The sequence below is a fragment of the Chrysemys picta genome, chromosome 11 (assembly GCF_011386835.1).
Source record: "Chrysemys picta bellii isolate R12L10 chromosome 11, ASM1138683v2, whole genome shotgun sequence".
Lineage (NCBI taxonomy): Eukaryota > Metazoa > Chordata > Testudines > Emydidae > Chrysemys > Chrysemys picta.
In genome coordinates this window covers 74,712,076-74,732,764 of record NC_088801.1, presented here as the reverse complement: position 1 = coordinate 74,732,764, position 20,689 = coordinate 74,712,076, and the positions used below count along the sequence as shown (strand labels likewise).

Genomic DNA, 20,689 nt, shown 5'->3' with positions numbered 1-20,689 from the left:
TTGCCGCTGAAGAGCCGGACGTGCCGCCCCTCGCTGGTGTGGCCGACCCAAGCACCTGCTTGGTAAGCTGGTGCCTGGAGCCGGCCCTGTGTGCAGATGTAGTTGCCCCATCTCAAAAAAGATATATTGGAATAGGAAAAGGTTCAGAAAAGGGCAACAAAAATGATTAGGGGTATGGAACAGCTTCCATGTGAGGAGAGATTAGTAAGACTGTGACTTTTCAGCTTGGAAAAGAGACAAGTAAGTGTGGATATGATAGAGTCTATAAAATCATGACTGCTGTGGAGAAAATAAATAAGGAAGTGTTATTTACTCATAAGACATGAGCTAGGGGTCACCAAATGAAATTAATAGGCAATAGGTTTAAAACAAAAGGAAGTATTTCTTCACACAACACACAGTCAACCTGTGGAACTCCTTGCCCGAGGATATTGTGAAGGCCAAGACCATAACAAAGAGAACTAGATAAATTCATGGAGGATAGGTCCATCAATGGCTATTAGCCAGGATGGGCAGGAAAGTTGTCCCTAGGCTCTGTTTGCCAGAAGCTGGGAATGAGCGACAGGGGATGGATCACTTGATGATTACCTGTTGTGTTAATTCCCTCTGAAGCATCTGGCACTGGCCACTGTCGGAAGACAGGATACTGGGCTAGATGGACCTTTGGTCTGACCCAGTAGGGCAGTTCTTATGTTCGTATACCATTGTGTCCTTTTCTTTCGGCTGCTGCCCATGCCACAGTTATCGCTGCCCTTGCCACCTCCAGGCTGGGTTACAGTACCATGCTCTGCCTTACCACCACCGAGAAACTGCAGCTGGGGCAGAAAGTGGCTGCTTGCTTGTAAAGCAACACTCCACGCAGTGAGCCCACAACACCCGTGCCCTGATCAGTGCTGCCTGCAAAGTGATTTCACCGTGAGGCTGCAGGCGCTGGAGGCCAGTGAAGCTCGGAATGGTTTGGGCCTTGACTGAAAGACCCTGTGATGCGCGTGCAATTGCAAGGAGCCAAGGCATGAGACAGAGCTAACCAGGCCATCCACAGCTGGCTGGTGGCGGCAGAGCACTTAGGGCACAGTCCTCGGCTGTCCAATTCACTTCCCCACTTGGTCTGAGGGCTTCTGAAGCTCCTGACATACTGCAAGGCTCATCCATTTCCCCATGTTTTTCAAGGGATGCAGGGATGGAAAGGAGGGCAGATAAATATATGGGGTGGGTTGTATTGGACTGCATGGCCAAGCACAGCATTAGGATGACATTAACAACTAGTTAAGACCCCGAGTGACCAATATAATTAAGCAAATGCCAAGCGTTAAGTTTCAATGGGGCTAAACACATGTACTTAAAGTTAAATTCCCTGCAGAATCTAGGACTCAGGTGGAGGACAGGGTGCTGCACAAATCAGAAATCATATTCTATCACATTGCCCGTAGTAAATGCTAGTTATTATAAGATTAACTCCGTGAAGGGAGCCTTCCAATTTACCTGTATTTTTTAATTGATAAAAAATTACTAGTCCTTCTGTGATGAAAAAAGACTAAGCAAATTATTATCCTTCATTCTTATTTCAGTATTCCCTTTGTTTTGTTTTAAGCTAAACACCTCAATGCTCTTTACTCTTTCAGTATACTGCGGAGAAATGTGCAAATTAGATCCAGCAATCATTTTATTTTCATACTAAATACTATCTACACCATGGGCTTCTAATTGTATTTCTATGAACTAGTGGATTTGGGAAAAGAATAAGGATATACAGGCTTAATCAATGTACACCTATGGCATTAGTGCAAACTATTTGCTGGGACCTCACAGTGGGAAAAGAATTCCCCCACCCCCGATCTCACCATAGACCCGTGGTTCTCAAACTAGGGCCACTGCTTGTTCAGGGAAAGCCCCTGGCGGGCCGGGCCGGTTTGTTTACCTGCCGCGTCCGCAGGTTCGGCCGATCGTGGCTCCCACTGGCCGTGGTTCGCCGCTCCAGGCCAATGGGGGCTGCGGGAAGGGCGGCCAGCGCATCCCGCGGCCCGCGCCGCTTCCTGCAGCCCCCATTGGCCTGGAGCGGCGAACCGTGGCCAGTGGGACCCGCGATCGGCCGAACCTGTGCATACTGTAGGTAAACAAACCAGCCCAGCCCGCCAGGGGCTTTCCCTGAACAAAGACCTGTTCCAAAGGCTTTGGCAACAGTGATGTCAGTCTTTAAAGCTGTCCAACACTGCCATCTACTGGCAAGTCAGTATACAAACATTTATCAAAAAGAGCAGGAGTACTTGTGGCACCTTAGAGACTAACAAATTTATTAGAGCATAAGCTTTCGTGGACTACAGCCCACTTCTTCGGATGCATAAACCAAACATTTATCAGTGTGCAGAAAACAGGGGTGGAGGAGAAACCGCTGCGATAAAGGGCCAGCTCTTCAACTCCTGTAAAGTGCCCTCGCTCGGCTGTCGTCCATTATTTAAAAACAGCCGTGCTCCTTGGTTTGTTTTGTATTAGGAAGCATAAACGTTGGTTCAGGACTAACTCCTCTGCTGCTCTGGAGCAGAGCATGGCACAGAGGAGATTGGGACGGGGGGAAGGTGAATTCAAACCCCGTCCCTGCAACTGGTTGGGGGCCAAACTAGAGCGAGTCTGAATGACCTAAGGGCTGCTTTAGCTTCCATTGGCTTGAAATAAGCCCCTCGGGGTCACTACACTGACCGGGCTCGCCAAATCACAGTGCACTCCAGCCCTGCCCCCAACACATCTCTGTCTCGGGTTCAGAGGAGACCATGGGCACCAGGTTTGTATAATTTTTGGTGGTGCCCAGAACAGGTCCAAGCAGAGCTGTCCCGTCCATAGGATAGACCGGGGGTTTCACCTCAGGTCCTGTGCTTTGAGGGGTCCAGTCCTTCAGAGGGACGCGGGGTCCAGGGCTGCCTGGGGGGCTGGCACCACCAGCAGCGAGTGACCCAGCCCCAGCCCGCCCCGCTCCTCCCTGCCGGCGCCCGGTGTCACTTGGGGGAGTGGGAGGAAGCCGGAAAGAGGCAGGACGTGGGGGTAGGGGTGGAGTGGGGGCGGGGAGGAGAAGAGGCAGGAAAAGGTGGGGCGGGGTGTAGCAGAGCAGTGCGGGCTGGGTCTGGGTCGTTTGCTGCTGCTAATGCTGGACCCCTGCTAACCCCCAAGGCCATCCCCCTGAAGTGCGGGGCCCCCCAAAGCGTGGGGCCTGGAGTGGTTGCCCCAGTCCATCCTATGGACAGGACAGCTTTGAAAAAATAAGCCCAAACATTGGTGAGGCTGGGCCCACATTCCTAAATATTGGTGGAGCACAGGCACCACGGTCCCATATAACTCGCTGCCTATGGAGGAGACAGCTATGGCAGCTGTTCCAACCCAGGAGAATTCTCAGCTGCCCTTTTAGGGCAGTTTTAGTGTCCCGGCGTGCTGCTTTGGCAGTGCAAAGAGGCTGGAATCTGGCCCTCACTTACAGGCTTAGAGATATTTTAAACAACAGTGCGAATACAGATATAAAAGCACCATATTTGTATATTTTTTGTATATAGATGCACAGCATATATATACATACATACACACACACGTCCACATTCATCCCTGGTATCAATGGAGTTACACCAGGGATACATTTTACCTAGTCAGTTTGAGTCCCCATTTGAGACAATCCAAATTTTGAAGCTGGTGAACTGAAGCACAGAAAGATTAGAAGACTTGCCAGAGGTTACTCAGGAAATCTGTGGCAGAGCAGATACTTAAGTGAATCCTAATTAACTGAATCTTTGTCTCATTTATTAACAGCAAAATTTACCAATAACTTAGCGTTAATTGGTATTATATTATTATAAGTACTATTACTAGCATGTAAGCCTCTGACTGCCAGGTACTAGGACTAGATGATATTCAATAATTGCCCTGTTCTGTGTATTGCCTCTGAAGCATCGGGCACCAGCCAGTGTTGGAAGAAAGGGTATTGGGCTAGATAGGCCATTGGTCTGACCAGTATGGCCATTCTTATGTATCTGCATTGTATATCTTCAAAGGGTCATGTAACACCAACAGACCCTGGTCATCAGAGGGCAGGATTGAACCTGGGACCTCTGGAGCTAAATACATGAGCCTCTACTGCATGAGCTAAGCGCTACATGGCTCTTAGCTAAGGCTGTAGAGCAGATTTATTTTCTCTCTCTCTAAGCGGTCTCGGTGCCACTAGATGGGACAGAACACCACACCCAGGTGTGTCTGTTACAGTTGCTCAAGCATTAGTTAAATAAGTATGCGAGGCAGATCAAAAGGAGCGCAGCCCTTTGCCATACCTAGCAACGTTGGATTCATTTTCTGCCCATGCTGTAGCCTGCCGTAGAGAGACCGCATCACTTTAGCACTTCCAAACCGCTTGAAACGGGACCTCACGTGTTCATAATACCACTCCAGGGAGCCAATCTTCACAATCCTGCCCAAAGAGAAAGAGAGAGAGAGGCGGTAACTTATAGACACGAGCCAGAGTGGTTGTGCTTTCATTGGTCAATGTCTGATCCGATCCACCCAAGTCAATGGAAGGACTCTCGCTGACTTTTGTTTAGTGGGTGTTGGATTGGGCCCCAATGGAAGACACAGAGAGAAGCAAGATGTTGGGTTTATTTCCCTACTGTTCTACCATCCACACACGTACATATCCTTCTTTCCACTTAGAGCCAGTAAACAATATTGGACCTGGAGCCTCAGATGTCTCTTTATGTCCCCATCTCTCTGGAGCATCCACAACATATAAGTGTAACCGCAAAAGGGATTTTCACACTGGTTAAGGTGCCATGCTTTCAGGGGGGTGGTATGTTACCTGGAGTTTCAATCTTAATAAAAAGGCCCCCTGCCTCCAGTACAAATGTGGCGGGTGTCTGGAGTTGTTTTGGCTTTTGGCCACTATTTGCTCCCCCAGCGCTAATGGTCTAACCTCTCTCTGACTCGTCATCAATGGAAACGCTGGCTGTGCGCAGCAGAAGGGTCTGACAGCCTGTTCCAGAAGACAAGATCACGAAGGGGCCCATTCTATGCTCGGGCCCAGAGCGCTGACACTGCTTCCGAGAGCCCACGCCCAGGGTGACAATCCCTTCCACTCAGCTGCCCCCAGACAGCAGCGCCTCCGGTTTCAGACTGTGTGCTGAGACTACAAGGAGCGTCCTTGTATAGTGCATCTCAGGCAAGGACGTCACCATCCGAGTCCCTACACCTGGGGAGTGCAAGGTTCATTCCCTCCCTGCACCCTGGGAGAAGAGGGGCATGTTGTTCCAGACAAGGGGGAGGGGAAGAGACAGGGATGTGGCACCATCTCCTCCTGGGGCAGAGAGGTCCTGTTCAGCGTCCATCTCCGGCCAGACCCTTTAAGGCCTAACAGAGCTGTCTGTGCTGCACTCGAATGACTCCTCACCCCTTTTCTTTGCCAATATGGCAGTGAGAGTTCCCGAGCCCATCTTTAGGTCAGAACGCGGCCCAGGGCTGCCCGAGGGATCATTAGCCCTGTTCCCTTACCCACAGGGGGAAAGGTGCCGAGAGCGGCAGTGGGTCACTGCGAGACTGTGCTCTCTGCTACTAGACACCCAGAAGGTGTAGCGGGGGCCCAGGAAAGTGACCTGAAAATAACAGGCACTGCCCAGCAACTACAACATCAAAACTCTTTGGAGTGGGAACTTGCACGTGAGATCCTTTGTGGTCCTTGACCATGGCTTTACTTTGCCTAACCTTTGGGGTTACTCATAATAATAGTGCCTAGCTCCTATGGAGCATCATTCATATGTAGATTTCAAAACACTTCACAGTATTATGAACCCCATTGTACAGATGGGGAAACTGAGGCACAGAGCGATGAAGACCAGCCAATAGGCTAATGGCAAAGTCGGAAATAGAACCTAGATCTCCTGTCTTGCTTAGGACACGCCCCCTGGGCCACTCTGCCTCTCATCTCCAGCCCCATTCCATTGTGAAACCCCTTTGTCCGCAGGGCTGCTGCTCCCTGTCCTTCTACCTGGATAAGCGGCAAGGGTCGCAGATCCAGGCTTGCTCCTTTTTGTGGTAGCGGCTGCAGTTCTTGCAGGTGTAGAAGTGGCAGTCCAAGCACTGGCGCTTGCTGTTCACCAGGAACTTGAAGGGCTGCAGGCAGTGGACGCAGTGGGTCTCGTTGAGGTGGGACTGGTTGGACAAGAGCTCCCTCTTGGTGCCCTCTTTTTCAATCTTGCATTTCAGGTCCCTATAAAAGCCAGACACGGATGTCAGGAAACGAGGAATAGACATGTCTACGCTCCATGGGTTGAGTCTGGAAGCAGCCCTGAGGACTCTCAGCTGGGAGACCAGCTGACTCAACAGTAATCATTAAGCACACCAACCCCGGCTCTGCTCTGAATTACGTTGCTGTAAATCTGGAGTGAGCATCCCCTGCTATCACACAGCACTTTTCATCTGCAGAACTCAAAGTGCTTTACAAAGGGGGTCAGAATTGTTATCCTCATTTTACAGATGGGGAAACTGAGGCATACCGGAAGACAGGTGACTTACCCCAAATCACCCAGCAGGCCGGTGGAAGAGCCAGGAATAGAAAGAACCCAGGTCTCCAGAATCCTAGTGTAGTGCTCTATCCATTAGGCTATACTACCTTTCTACTGTACAGCACTGAAAGCAATGGTGACACTCTGGATTTTCATCAGTGTATCCACGCATGGAATCTGGCCCATTAATGGATTTGTTTATCCTGTGTGACTTTGACCAAATATAATTTCATTTAGCTCTGCATCCTTCCACATGACAAGCTCCATGACATTTATAAATCACTCTCGACTAGTATTTTCCAAGCCCCATGGCTTGTTGAAACTCTGCTCTGTTATCACTAATGAAACAAGTATTAGAAAACAGCACAGCTGGGCCAAAGAGACAGTGTTTGGATCTAGATCCAGATTAGATTTAGGCTAGGGCTTGGGTTCAAGGTCAAACGGGCTGTATGGTTCAGCTTTGCTGAAATCCTGCCAGGTAGCCCTGGAAGATTTTGGTTGTAAACAGTAAAAACCTCCGTAGATCAGCTGTTCTCACAAGATTTTGACTGACTCCAAAACCACAAAACAGACCTGTTGGGCTTAGGTTCCACTGTGGAATTAAAAGCCGCAGGAGCAGATGCTTAGAACTTCAATGACGCTTACACTGAAGATCTGGCCCAATAACTCTAGACCACAGCCTAAATGTGTTGCTCACTATTGCCTCGTTGTTGTTTACTTGTACTCCCAGATCTGTCTCTACCATCTGTGGTCTCGTCTTATACGCAGATTGTAAGTCTTTGGGGACTTTTTGTTGGCGATCTATAGAGCACCTAGGACAATGGGGTCCTGGTTCATGAATAGGGAATCTAGGCACGATGATTATACAGATAATATACACAATAATAAATAATAAAATAATCATAATTTGTTTCTGCTTTTCAATTCTCCCCTCGGCCCCTTAGGAGCTACACGAGTAGGGTTATTTTCATAGGAGTTTGGCTGTGAATTGGGGTTTTGGACATCATCAGTACAGACCCGTTACCTAGAAGAAGAGGAGCTGTTTGAATACATATGTCTTCACTGGAAAGTGCTCTATTTACAATGAACATGGTAGGGAACCAAGATTTCACTATCAGTTCTTGGAGTTTTGGGGCCCATTCCACAGTCCTGCAGTACTAAAATCCATGAAACAACTACAGTTTAAAAAAGGTAGAAAGGTCTCAGAACAGCGTGTGTCAGTTACGAAGAAGGCAACCACGTGAGCGTTCATGACAATCCCGTGAACGGCTGTCTAATACAGAGCGCACTTGGAAAGCAATCTTGGCTGGAACTTTGTTAGCAGAAAGAGTCTATTGTGAGGCAAACATTTCATTTGCTTTTAGGATACGCTACCCGGTCTGGACAACTGGCACTCCTCAACGCAGGAAGTGCTCCGTGTAGCCTGCGTTTCAAGCAGCAGTCAGGGTTGGCTAAAACACACATTCCAAATCAGCTGAGCAAGAACAGTGTCCTAATGGAAGATCTGCGGCAATCCCTGAAGGATTTCTATTTGTTCTCAGCGCAGTGCGTTAGCTAGTACATACCACAGCTTGTTTGCCTTTTGGGTTATGATTAAGAAGCGTAATGTTTGATTTGTAGGAAGGGTCCTTGAAGGCTTGTTTTCCATCTAGGCAGGGCTGGAAAGCCGCCCCTTCCTGAACACAGTTAACAGGGCTGTTCCACATGGACTAGAAAGCTCAGCTGTTCTCACAAGTTTTAGCTGCGTCCAGGGTAGCCACACTAGCTGTACACCATTGCAGTGCTTTTATCAAGGGGTTAATAAATGGGTGTCAATATGACCCACTAACAGGAAGGTTAAAATGCCAGGTCAACAAAGCCAGTTCGTAAGAAAAGAAGACACCGTTCGATTTCATGAACATTTTTCAATATTGGGTGGTAGTGGAACGGATGGGAAGATCCCAGGGTTGTGCCGCCCCAAGTGGCGAAGGGGGAAAAAAAAAAAAGAAAAAGAAAAAGAAAAAAAAGCCGCGATCGGCGGCACTTCGGCGGCAGCTCAACCGCACTACTTCATTCCTCGGCGGCAATTCGGCGGCGGGCCCTTTGCTCCGAGAGAGACTGAGGGACCCACCGCCGAAGACCCGGACGTGCCGCCCCTTTCCGTTGGCCACCCCAAGCACCTGCTTCATTCGCTGGTGCCTGGAGCCGGCCCTGTGCCTGAGGAAACACGCAGGGCAGGATCTGTGGGAATTCGCCCATCAGAAGCCCGTGCATAAGATTTTCCAGGAGGATGGGTACGAAGTGTCACCTGGGGCCAGATTCTGTAAATCAGCACCGCTCCATTGACTTGAATGGAGCTATGCCGGTTTATATCAGCTGTGAATCTGGCCCAGTGTGAGCCTGCTCCATGCATTTCCATTGGCGCTTCCGGCCATGAGATGTTTACAGTAGCAATAAGTTGTTCATCACTGAGGAGGACTTATACAAGTACCCCAGCAGCCACCTTTTGTCTACATAATTGAATTCCCAGTCTCGCTTGCTTATTCGGGAAAGCCCTGGCTTTCGCGGCTTCTGGGAGCAAAACGCTTTCATAAAGAAGTTGCTGTCAAGGGACCAAATCCGGCTCCCAGTTACACACTGACTTTGGGGGAGCTATGCTATTTGATGCTAGCTGGCACAGGAGGAAAATCAGCGTGAGAGGTGACTCAGGCCCAACCCCTTTATATTTAGTAAACCAAATATCTCTCCACGGTGTCTCTGTTAAGCAGCACATTTACCTGTGGTTATGACACACATCGAGGCTCCGGCTTTACAAACAACTTTCTAAAAACTGCTTTCGGAAAGAGGGCTGGTTTTTAGCCCTTTCCAAAGGCGGTTTTTGGCAGGGATGTCGGTGCCCAAGACAGACCCTCATTCTTAATCCCAGCTGAAGAGCAGCAGATATGTGTGCGCTCCGATTGGCCGTTTGGGTTATGGAATGAAAGAACTCAGCAGGCTAAGCGGAATAGGAGTCTCTGGCTACGTAGCTACAAACTGTGCCCCCCAGGCAGCCCTCCTCCTGCATTCTGAGAATTGCTCTTTGGAGTAGGGATTGTCCTTTTTTATGTTTGTCCAGCACCTAGCGCAAGGGGGCCCAACCTACGTAATACCCCAATAGAAACATTAACTAATAATGTTCGCTCTGTGCTGTGCCCGCTGAACTTTCCCTGTGTACTCGAAGATCAGAAAACTTTCACTAGACCAGTTTTTCCTGTTTTCAAAGCCTGCCAGTTCCTCCCTACCCCTGCCAAGGAGATAACAGGTCTCAGCTGAACCAATTTAAAACCCAGAGGAACCACGTGGCCTTTGTTTATTCTTTTCAATAGTCAGGATCGCAGCCAGCTCTTTTGTTACTAAATTCCCCGTAGAATGAGTCAGCGAAGGTGTGGCTGGCATGGGCTGTTATGGAATTACCGGGAAAGCCTCTAGCAGATTGAGGTCCAAACCCACAGTGGCATTCCAGAAAACAGCCGGATATCCCAGTGGTGGAATACCTGTTGCAGAGGGATGGTTTGCTGGGCGGCGTAGGGCTGGCATACCACTCCCCAGTATAGAAGAACACCGAGGGGATGGCAGCTGGGAGGGTGGGGTGAGATCTAGTTATTCTGGATTGCAAATGGCTCCCTTGAGCCTGTTCCAGCCTGGGCATAAACGAGAACAGTAGCTGGGCTGCTCTAGGCTACACCAAAGAGCAAACCATTCCCTGCTGTCTTCAGACTTTCCTCAGAACACCTTTGCCCCCATCTTCCCAGGCTGTGCTTCCAGAGAGGCTCAGAATGGAGAGGGGTAACTAGTGATGTTCCCCAAGGGTCAGTCCTAGGATTGATCCTATTCAACTTATTCATAAGTGATCTGGAGAAAGGGGTAAACAGTGAGGTGGCAAAGTTTGCAGACGATACTAAACTGCTCAAGCTAGTTAAGACCAAAGCAGACTGTGAAGAACTCCAAAAAGATCTCACAAAACTAAGTGATTGGGCAACAAAATGGCAAATGAAACGTAATGTGGATAAATGTAAAGTAATGCACATTGGAAAAAATAACCCCAACTATACATACAATATGATGGGGGCTAATTTAGCTACAACTAATCAGTTCCCTGAAGACGTCCACGCAATGTGCAGCGGCAGTTAAAAAAGCAAACAGGATGTTAGGAATCATTCAAAAAAGGATAGAGAATAAGACGGAGAATATCTTATTGCCCTTATATAAATCCATGGTACGGCCACATCTTGAATATTGCATACAGATGTGGTCTCTTCATCTCAAAAAAAGATATGCTAGCATTAGAAAAGGTTCAGAGAAGGGCAACTAAAATGATTAGGGGTTTGGAATGGGTCCCATATGAGGAGAGATGAAAGAGGCTAGGACTTTTCAGCTTAGAAAAGAGGAGACTAAGGGGGGATATGATAGAGTAATACAAAATCATGAGTGGTGTGGAGAAAGTGAATAAGGAAAAGTTATTTACTTGTTCCCATAATATAAGAACTAGAGGCCACCAAATGAAATTAATAGGCAGCTGGTTTAAAACAAATAAAAGGAAGTTCTTCACCCAGTGCACAGTCAACCTGTGGAACTCCTTGCCTGAGGAGGTTGTGAAGGCTAGGACTATAACAGGGTTTAAAAGAGAACTAGATAAATTCATGGTGGTTAAGTCCATTGATGGCTATTAGCCAGGATGGGTAAGGCATGGTGTCCCTAACCTGTTTGTCAGAGGGTGGAGATGGATGGCAGGAGAGAGATCACTTGATCATTACCTGTTAGGTTCACTTCCTCTGTGGCACCTGGCATTGGCTACTGTCGGTAGACAGGATACTGGGCTGGATGGACATTTGGTCTGACCCAGTATGGCTGTTCTTATGAGAATGCAGGATAGAATCTATGGGTCTGATTAACACCGGCACAAAGCCGGGCAATTCCATTCACCTCAAGGGAGCTACTCTGAATTTACCCAGGTGGTAATGGAGACCAGAATCTGTCCCTTGCAGTCGCTAATGATCGAGGTCTGCAGTCATATAGCTTTCTTCTCGTAAAATGACCTGATGTTAAATTAAACTATGTAACTGGCATGAATGAACTGAGCAACCAACTCAAGGTAACATAAGACCGAGAGGACAACATTCATAGTCAGTTTGAAAATCTAAACAACACAATCAAGGGTCTGTAGAGCTGAAGCATTTCCTTTGAAATCTTGAGAGTTAGCTGGATTTGCAGCAATGGTGAGTCGAGATGCGCGCACACACACACACACACACACACACACACACACACTTACTTTAGTTGAGAAAAACTGCTCATTCGGGGGAATAGTAGTGAGGGAGATTGGGATTTTGCTATATATGGATGAGCATGAAAGCTGGGTGAATAATGGAGTTTTTGGTGCATTGTGAATTACAACAAAAAAAATCAGGAGAAAAAGCTGTTTAAAAAAAAAATTAAGCAAAATTGAAAAAATATCAGGTTCAATGAAACCTTTAGATTTTGAGCCCTTAACCTTCTTGACATTTGCTTTAATTTTATTTTTAGAGAATTAACCACAAAAACTCATTTTGAATAAAAAAAAATCAAAACATTTCCTTTTGAAAAATGTTCAAACAAAATGTTTTAATTATTTGGGAATTTTTTTTTTTTAAACTGAAACTATTTGGCAAATGGACTCCCATTGGCAAAGTGGTTTGGTATCACCAAATCTGCATTTTTTGCCTAAAGTTTGGATTGAAAAATGTCACCCAGCTCTGAAAGAGAAGGCACTGAACCGATTCAGAAGACGTGGGTTCAATTCCTAACTCTACCACACACTGCCTGTGGGTACGTCTACACTGCTAAAAGACCCAGAGCACAGCCATGGCTGGCCTGGGTCAGCTCACTGAGGTATGTGGGGCTTGGGCTGGGAGGATAAAAACTGCACTGTAGGTGTTCTGGCTCAGGCTGGAGCCTGGGCTCTGAGATCCCACCAGGTCTCAGAACCCAGGTTCCGGCCTAAACCCGAACATCTCCACTGCAAGTTGTAGCCCTGTGAGCCTAAGTCAGCTGACCCCAGCGCTGAGTCTCGGTGCTGCAGTTTTTTTAATTGCAATGTAGATATGCCTTTAGTGACCTTGGAAAAGTCATTTGGTTTCTCTGTGCCTCACTTTCCCCATCTGTAAAATGGGAACAACAACACTCCCTTCTTCCCACCCTGGGGCTGTCTATTTCGATTGTAAGCTCTTTAGAGCAGGGACAGTCACTTACCATGTGTTCTGTACACACAACAGAGCCCCCTGATCTTGCTTGGTGCTACTTTAATACTCTGCTGCTGCTCTACAGCCAAGACATGGTGCTAAAAATGAAAGCTTCTATGAAGAATATTGACTAATAAAAAGGACCACCCTGGACTCTGCCAAGGATTCCACTCTGTAGGGCATTAAAAAAAAATAAAAAAAAAATAGAGAGAGACAGTGGATGGTGCAGCGGTTCTGGAGTGGTTTCTGGAATCCTTTGTGCACGCTTTCTGTGGTGCTCGGGCACATCGTGGTGTTTCACACTCTTGGGCCCCAGGGTGATGTTGACAGATCGGCAGAGGAGAATGACGGTCACGGACGGAGGAGGCTCTCCAGCCTGCAAGAACATCTGTAGCCATCCCATTGGGGGCAGGCTAGCAGAGAGAGGGGTGGGAGGTTCATGGAGAAGATGCTACTGTCTCTCCAGTTAGGGGTAAGGCTATCACAGACAGGTCTGTGGGGAAGGAGGCACTGATGGTGAGAGAAAATGGTGAACTTGCTCCAGCAATAACGCCTGTCACACCACTTCCCCCCTTTGTTGTAAGTGGTGCTGCACAAGGTTGTGTGGGCACACTCCTACTAGAGTGACCAGACAGCAAGTGTGAAAAATCAGGACAGGGGATGGGGGGGGTAATAGGAGCCTATAGAAGAAAAAAATCCCAATATATCAGGACTGTCCCTATAAAAATTAGGACATTTGGTCACCCTAACTCCTACACACCAGCGTGTGCAACATGCTAGGAGACGGGCAGGCATCAAGTCCACTGTAAGTTAGAGGCCAAGTGCTTCCAACCCGGGCGGGGGCAGTTATTTGAGCTCGGCTTGTTAGGAGCGTGCTGTGTGTATATGTAAATAGTTAACAGACGTTTGTGCTCAGGGGCATGTAGCTCCGTGATGGGTTCGGTGGAACCAGTCAGGTTTGTTGTGCGCGGCAAATGGCTTCTTTTGTGCAGCTCTTTACATAACTCACCCTACACTTCACTGCACTGCTAGGAACTGATTCTGATCACACTGATGGCGGTGTTGACTTAAACCGGAGCTCTGTATTATAAATGGGCAAAATGCCCCAGCACTATTTATCCAAAGCACCTGCACGTCAGACAAAACAGGCTCCTTTTCTTATGCTCTAGTTTGGATCCAAAACACCCCTCGGGTTGGGGTTTCACTTTGCAAAACCAAAACCTGCACGAGGAGGTTCTGAAAAATATCCAAAGTCAACCCCTCCCTTGGTTCTGCCCATTTCTACAGCCTGTCAGATCTGTGGCTTAGACCAGACCAGCCCAGCCCACATTGTGAACCTTAGTAATAATGGACATAGCAGAGTTCATGTGAAACCTTTATGGCATGCAGCCTGTTCAATGGAATCCGACAGAACATTTTCAACACCGCACCATTCGAGCTGCCCCTCCGAGCGTGGCCGGAGCGAGCCGTCTCCCTGCTCCGCATCCATACACGCGAACACCTCTGCCGTTCAGATAGCAGGTTCTTCACCACTGCGGTAGAACATCTGTGGGCTGTAAATGGCCAGGGGCTAGACTGTCACTTGGGCTACAAGTCTGCACGGAGGAAGGAGAATTACTGCTGTCCCCCAGAACGGGGTGCATGGACCTAGGATCTGGGCACTCATGGTAAAGCACTTACCCACCTAAGCAGGGGGGTGGGTATGGGAGGAACTTTGGATGTTCCCCAGCCAGCGTAGTGCAGCCACCAAAGCAGGTGGATGGGCAGGGATGGACAAAGCCTTGGCTCCTGCTGAAGACACACCATGCACCAGCCAGCACAGCGAGGCTAGTGCATTGCTTTCCTTATCTGCCGCTGGTACAGGCCAACAGCAAATTACACCCCCTCAGCCCCAGCAAGGGAGAAGTAGGGATTGTGCCTCAGAGGGGTGTCTCTGAAGTGCAGTGGCTTGTGGTGCTAGGCCTAGGGTGATGCATCTTATATGCCCCATTCCAATCAGGGCTATGCCTCAAGGCACAATCTAGCCCTTGTGATCCCCACAGCTCAGCACGGAGCCCCAGGGACCTATACAAGCCAGCCAGGCTCCAGGGCCAGCTAAGCAGATCTGGAGGGCTCTCCCCCTGTGGAAAGGTCAGGCAGTGGCTGGTACATCCCCTCATGGCCAGGCAAGGTGCAGCAGCCTCTTGATTCTGGGGTCTCCCCCATTGACAGGCCCTCCAAGCCTGGGGTGACTTGCCCCTTCTCATGCCTCGGCCCTCCAGCCAGGTCATTTACAGTCCCCACCTCTTCGGGGGTAGGAGAGTTCAACAAACAAAACAGTCTAATGACCTTCTGGCAGGTCTGCAGCCCACTCTGGACTCAATGGTCCTTCTCCCCTTGCATCTGCAGGGCTTTTACCACCCTTCTGCTGGTGGCTAGCAAGGGTTCCAGTCCAGGGACCCCCTACGGAGCAGCTAAGGTCTGATCCCTCAGACTCACTGCTGCTTCCCTGGGCCACCTCCTACCTTCAGGGGCCTCCAGCTGCTTTTGCAGAGTGACTTATTTCAGAGCTTCGTCTCTGGGGGTTCCAGCTGCTTCCTTGAGTTTGATGCAAAGCCCCCCCCCCCCCCCCCCCGCTCAGATTCCCTGGCCCCCCCTTCTGGTCTGCAGGCTCTTAACCCAGCGAGTGCTGGTCTGCCAATCAGCCACAGCTGAGGAGGTAGCTACTGTGTCTTAACCCCTTCGTGGCTGTGGCAGGATAGCGTTTATACACCCCATCAAATGCCCATTCTGCAGGATTGCCTGGTACCTTCTACATCAGTGGGGCCTGGTCCACAACTATGAACAACCACAGGCAGGCCGGGCAATTTTGTAGGGACCACACGTAGACAAGTCTCCAGCAACTCAGTGCTGACTATGGAGGACAAATTAGCTTGTTTGTGTGAGCCAGGATGGAATCAATGTGAAGCAAAGAAAGATGGTAATGGTAAGAGCTTCACTGTAAGGCCCAACCTTAAACCAGAGGCAGAAAGGAGCGGTGTGCTTGAGTATAAAGCATTCATTTGTAGCCCCGGCAGGTGGCTTGTCCCTACCTGCCAGCGCTCAAAACACATTCAATCTCCTGGTCTCACCCCCCTGGTGACCAGGCAGCATAAAGGGTTCATTGCATTGGCTGACCCTTGTAGGTCTTACATTGTGGAACAGGGTAAAAAAGGAGGAACTGATTAAAAAAAAAAAACAAAAACAAAAAACCCCACAATGTTAGTGATAGAAACCAGTTGGTTTCTAGGCCCTGCAAGCTCGTGCTCCCAGCCATCAAATGATCTAAAACATTCCTGTCTAGCCTTAGCATTTGGCAAGGTAGCTTCTTTTGAAATCACATGGGAGAGACTTTTGTTTAGCTGGTGAATTGGTACAAAAATGTTTTCAGGACCAGTGACCAGAAAGAAAAAAAAACGCTGCTCCCTGCCACACTGAATCAAACTCACCGACTCGAAGCATTTAAAGGGACTATTTAAAGGGCCTGGCATAGCAGGATCAAGTTTGTCCAGCAGCGTAATTGGCCATTTCTGCTCAGGAGAGGCTCACGGGGAGTTTGTCGGTCCGGAGGGAGACCCGTTGGCAGAGCTGCGGGGAAACTTGAAGGTATGTCAGCGTCTAGCAGGTGTTAGTTGTTCCCGGTTGCCATGAGCACTATAAATTCACTCCTCCCTGGCCCTCCTGAACTGCCGGGAAGTCAGCTCACCGTGGGCACAGGAACATGTTTTATGGTTCTAGACACTATAAAGGAGTCAATGCAAATGGAATCTCCAGGAAGTCACCCACAGTTATGATTCATGGTGGAGCTGCTCTGCTCTCTTACCTCAGTGTACAGTATAAACAATTCCCTCCCCAGGATGGAATTAGTCTTTCCTGTCTCTTTCCAGGTAACTATGTTACTTTAATGCCCTTGTCGTCGCTTGCCAAGCTGCATGATTAACATGGCACAGGCTTTGGGACCACGTAACGCATAGAGGATCTTGTAGGGGAAAAAAAATAAATAATCATTCAGAGTAACAATCTCTGCCTCCCACGCACATAGCATTTCCCTATTCAAACTCCACACGTTTTGTGAATCTGAGCTCATTTCAGGTGTGTGTGGGGCGCATTGGTCCCGCCCATTCACTATTTACTGCTGTTGGTGCATTGGGTTAGAAGGGGGTCTGCTCTTGGTGCATCAATATCTCTCTGTATGTGTGTATATATATCTCCTCAATATATGTTCCATTCTATATGCATCCGAAGAAGTGGGCTGTAGTCCGCGAAAGCTTATGCTCTAATAAATTTGTTAGTCTCTAAGGTGCCACAAGTACTCCTGTTCTTCTTTTTGCGGATACAGACTAACACGGCTGCTACTCTGAAACCTGTCAATATCTTTAGTGCATTTACCCTCCCAACACTCCTGAGAGACCAGGCAGTGCAATTATCCCCACTGTACAGGCGGGAAAGAGAGGCACAGAGACAGAGACTTGCCCGTGGGCATACAAGAAGTCCGTGCCAGCGCCGGGAACTGAACTCAGGTCTCTAAAGTCCTAGGCTAGTGCCTGAAACACTGGACTTTACTTCCTGATCTGCAAGAGCGCAGGTGCTCTGAAGTCTATTCTGAGACTAGACTCTGTCCAGAGGAAGCTGCTGGTAGTGGGGACCCTGCAGTGGCCATGGGTAAGATGCTCTGATGGCTGGTTCTGGAGACTCCATTTACTGTTAGGGATTATTATTTTTTCTGTTTTAAAACATCCCCTTTGTCAAAGAGAAACTACAAACCCCAGCAGGTTGCCACAAAGGACCAAATTCAGCTTAAGTCAATACAACTCCTTTTTAAAGCCACCACAGATGTATTTAATTACACAAAGACTGCATTTGGTCCCAGGTTTTTTGCTGGGACATCCACCACATACAAACCAGGGTGGCTCATGCATATACTATGTGCATATAGGCATGAGACGGTCACTCGTTATTCCATTCTTTTGAGCCAAAGGACCGAAATCAATGAGCTTCCTACCCCCAGAGCACGTCAGAGGATAGCGATTTGTCAGTTTCAATCTCCTCTGCTGGCTCACCAGTTCAGTGCCAACAAGGTCAGCAGAAGTTCAGCATCACACAGAGGATGAAATAACTAGTTCACATAAAACTAAGTATTTTGTCACCCCTCTGTTCAAACCAGAACTGGACATTTCTGCTGTTCAAAGCTAGTCCAGTGAACTTTCCCACCATACATTTTTCAGGATTGAGAGGAATAATACATACTATAGAACACAGCTGGGCAAAATCTCAGATTAGAAATTTCATCCAATTTAGGTGCCAAAGTTCCAATTTTAATGAAGAAGAGATCAAAATGTTATCAATGTTGACCTATTTTTAGCCAGCTCTTTTGCAAACTGCCCACACACGAGAACCACGCAGGTATTTGAATTTACTCTGCCGTTGTTAAGTTTTATTGGCAGCAATGGAGCCAAATTCCGTACTTTGTTCCAGACACTGAAAGCCGGGCCTCTTTGAAACCAGACTTTGGCCCATGACATTTCTGGGGTGAGCGTACTGGACTTCAGGTCAGATACTTAGCTGGCAAAAATTGGTGTAGCTCCACTGATTTAAAATCAGTGATTGATCCTGATGGAGCTATGTTGATTTGCACCAGCTGAATAGCTGGAGCCTCCCCTTCAGACTATAACCAAATGCAGTGGACTACTAGGTTAATGAAATGGGCTGCTCCTTTCTCCTATTGGCTTTGCCCAAACTATTTTTTCTTGCCCAGATTTTCAAACTGTTGGCTTTGTCTGTTCTCATGTTAAAAGCGACCTCAGGGATCTGAGCCTGTTATTTCCTTCTGTGAGTCATCAAAGCCTTGAAGTGTGCTTAAAGCATGTACTCACTCCAATCTTTCTTCCTCTTTCTTCCGCAGATCAAAGTCCCGTTGAACCACCTCCCAAACGTGCTTGGCCTCTTCATCCGTTAGCTTGGAAAGATCCAGTTTCCTTCCCATCTTGGCAAGCAGTTGGGTCAGGGGAGCTAAACAATGAGAGCAATAAGAAATAAGTCAGTATGGTTACATAAGAGCCAGTCTACATTCAAAGAGACATTGTCATGTTTTGTCAGACAAGGCACATGCTCATGCATCTCCTGGGAGGTATTTCATATTGACAGAGGGAAGGAACTTACTCCACCTCTGTCAACATCCGTATGAGCTGGTTCATTCCAATGGTTTGGTATGTGAGGTGAAGATGTGTACAATGGGTGGCCGGTACAATGAAAATCACTTGCTGACACAGCTTGCCTTCAGAGAGCGACACTGTAGTGGTCTAAGGCCTATGGACAGCTTCCTTGGAATTAGGGGAAGGCTCGATCCCTTTGCCCAGAGTCATACTGAGAGAGCTTGATGCAACTGAGGCCTTCATTTGGAAAGTAAAATGCTCATTAATAATGCTTATTAAACAGGCTGTTTACAAAGTGTACCTGAACTATACAAATCTTAAACATTTCCCAAACAAGTCAAGGCCTGATGTTTGTGAGGGGTTGGGGTGAGAGGACTTCTAGAATCTTCTCTGCTTGCCATGGCAGCTATAGGATGGAAAAAAAAATGTCCTCCACCTGGACTCCAAGGGGAGCAGGGTGGCTTTTGTCAACTTCTTGCCTCTCCTTTCCTTATTTTCTACACTAAACCGCAAGGCGAATGGGTATCAAGCCAACCAGCCCTCAGGCCACGTGGTCCTGAATGTGGTCCCTGCCTGCTGGTGTCTCCCTGCTGGGAGAGGTTTTGCCTGTCAAACTGATGTCAACTACAGCTCCCCGGTCTTTAGCCTGACCTGAACGTCCATGGACAAGGGTGTTGCTGCCCCTCAGAGAGGGTGCCAGCTTTGTCCTGATGTAAGCACTCTACAAACACCTACTACACCCAACTGTCACAGAACAGCTTCCCCCTCTCCCGGTTTGTTGGCTTGTTTCTCTCTCTCATCTGATTTGGTCCCAGCTTTGTACGGAAGCCAAGCATATTTTGGTTGCAACTTATTTAACAGGGTCATCGTAACATTAATATTGTCACCATGAATTCACTAATGTCTCCACCATAACTTAAAAGACAAGTCTGGTTTCGTTGCATGCATGTGATCACTGAAAGGCAGAAGGTGTAAATCTCTAGTTGTTGTTAACAAGAGCCCAATACACAGTACAACCCACAGGGTGCAGGCCAACACCTAAAATAATCTGATTGCCACAACAGGCCTAATTATCACCCTTGATTCTCATTCACTTAATAAAACATTTCTCTATCACCGAGTGGGGCTCTCTCCTTGAGAAAGTACTCTGGGTATCCAAAGGAATCGATTTTCTTCCTTTGCAGGAAGAAACATTACTTTACATGCTTCCCCGCTCCCCCCCCAGGTATTTAAGGCAAGAAGAAGACACACTAAAGAGGTACAAAATTCTGCCAGGATGAGAAGTTCTATCTGCTGAAACCATGCTCTCAACATAGGCCATCACCCAAAATGAGTTCTACCCATGTCACCTCCATTTCAGATAGTCTCCTACAGTCCAGGCCAGAAATTCCTTGACACAGCTAGTTAGCTACTGTATTTCATCTGCCAGGCAAGAGGAAGAGTAATTCAGTCTAGCAATTCACTGGGGGGCAACAGATGGACTAACATCAACCAGATTTGGGCCTGAAAAGGACTTTAGATGAGCTGAATCCAAATTCAAATGAATTTTGTGTAGAACTGGAGTTTTCAGGAGAAGTCAATATCGGAGGTGAGCACATGCTTTTCCTTTGAAGTTGGGAAATCTATTTCTAGCTCGTCCAGCTGAGTTGGGAGCCCAATAAGAACAATTAGTTAACTGGCAGAAGTGAGCAATGCATTTATCAGCAAATGACGTAAGCAGATTTGAGAGTGGCTTTGCACCAATGAATCCAAACAGCAGGTC

General features: G+C 47.9%; 1 protein-coding gene across 8 annotated transcripts in view; it reads right to left on the bottom strand.

The window, feature by feature from the left end:
• MLPH (melanophilin) overlaps positions 1–20,689 on the bottom strand; it is an 85,814-nt gene that overhangs the window by 48,439 nt on the left and 16,686 nt on the right. For all 8 annotated transcript variants that reach the window (XM_065562171.1, XM_065562167.1, XM_065562168.1 and 5 more), the window contains exons 2-4: positions 18,649–18,784; positions 6,005–6,226; positions 4,302–4,438 (exon numbers count right to left, since the gene is read on the bottom strand). In XM_065562171.1, the coding sequence (XP_065418243.1) occupies positions 4,302–4,438; positions 6,005–6,226; positions 18,649–18,758 (469 nt within the window). In that variant the 5' untranslated portion in view covers positions 18,759–18,784. The remainder of the gene's footprint in view (positions 1–4,301; positions 4,439–6,004; positions 6,227–18,648; positions 18,785–20,689) is intronic.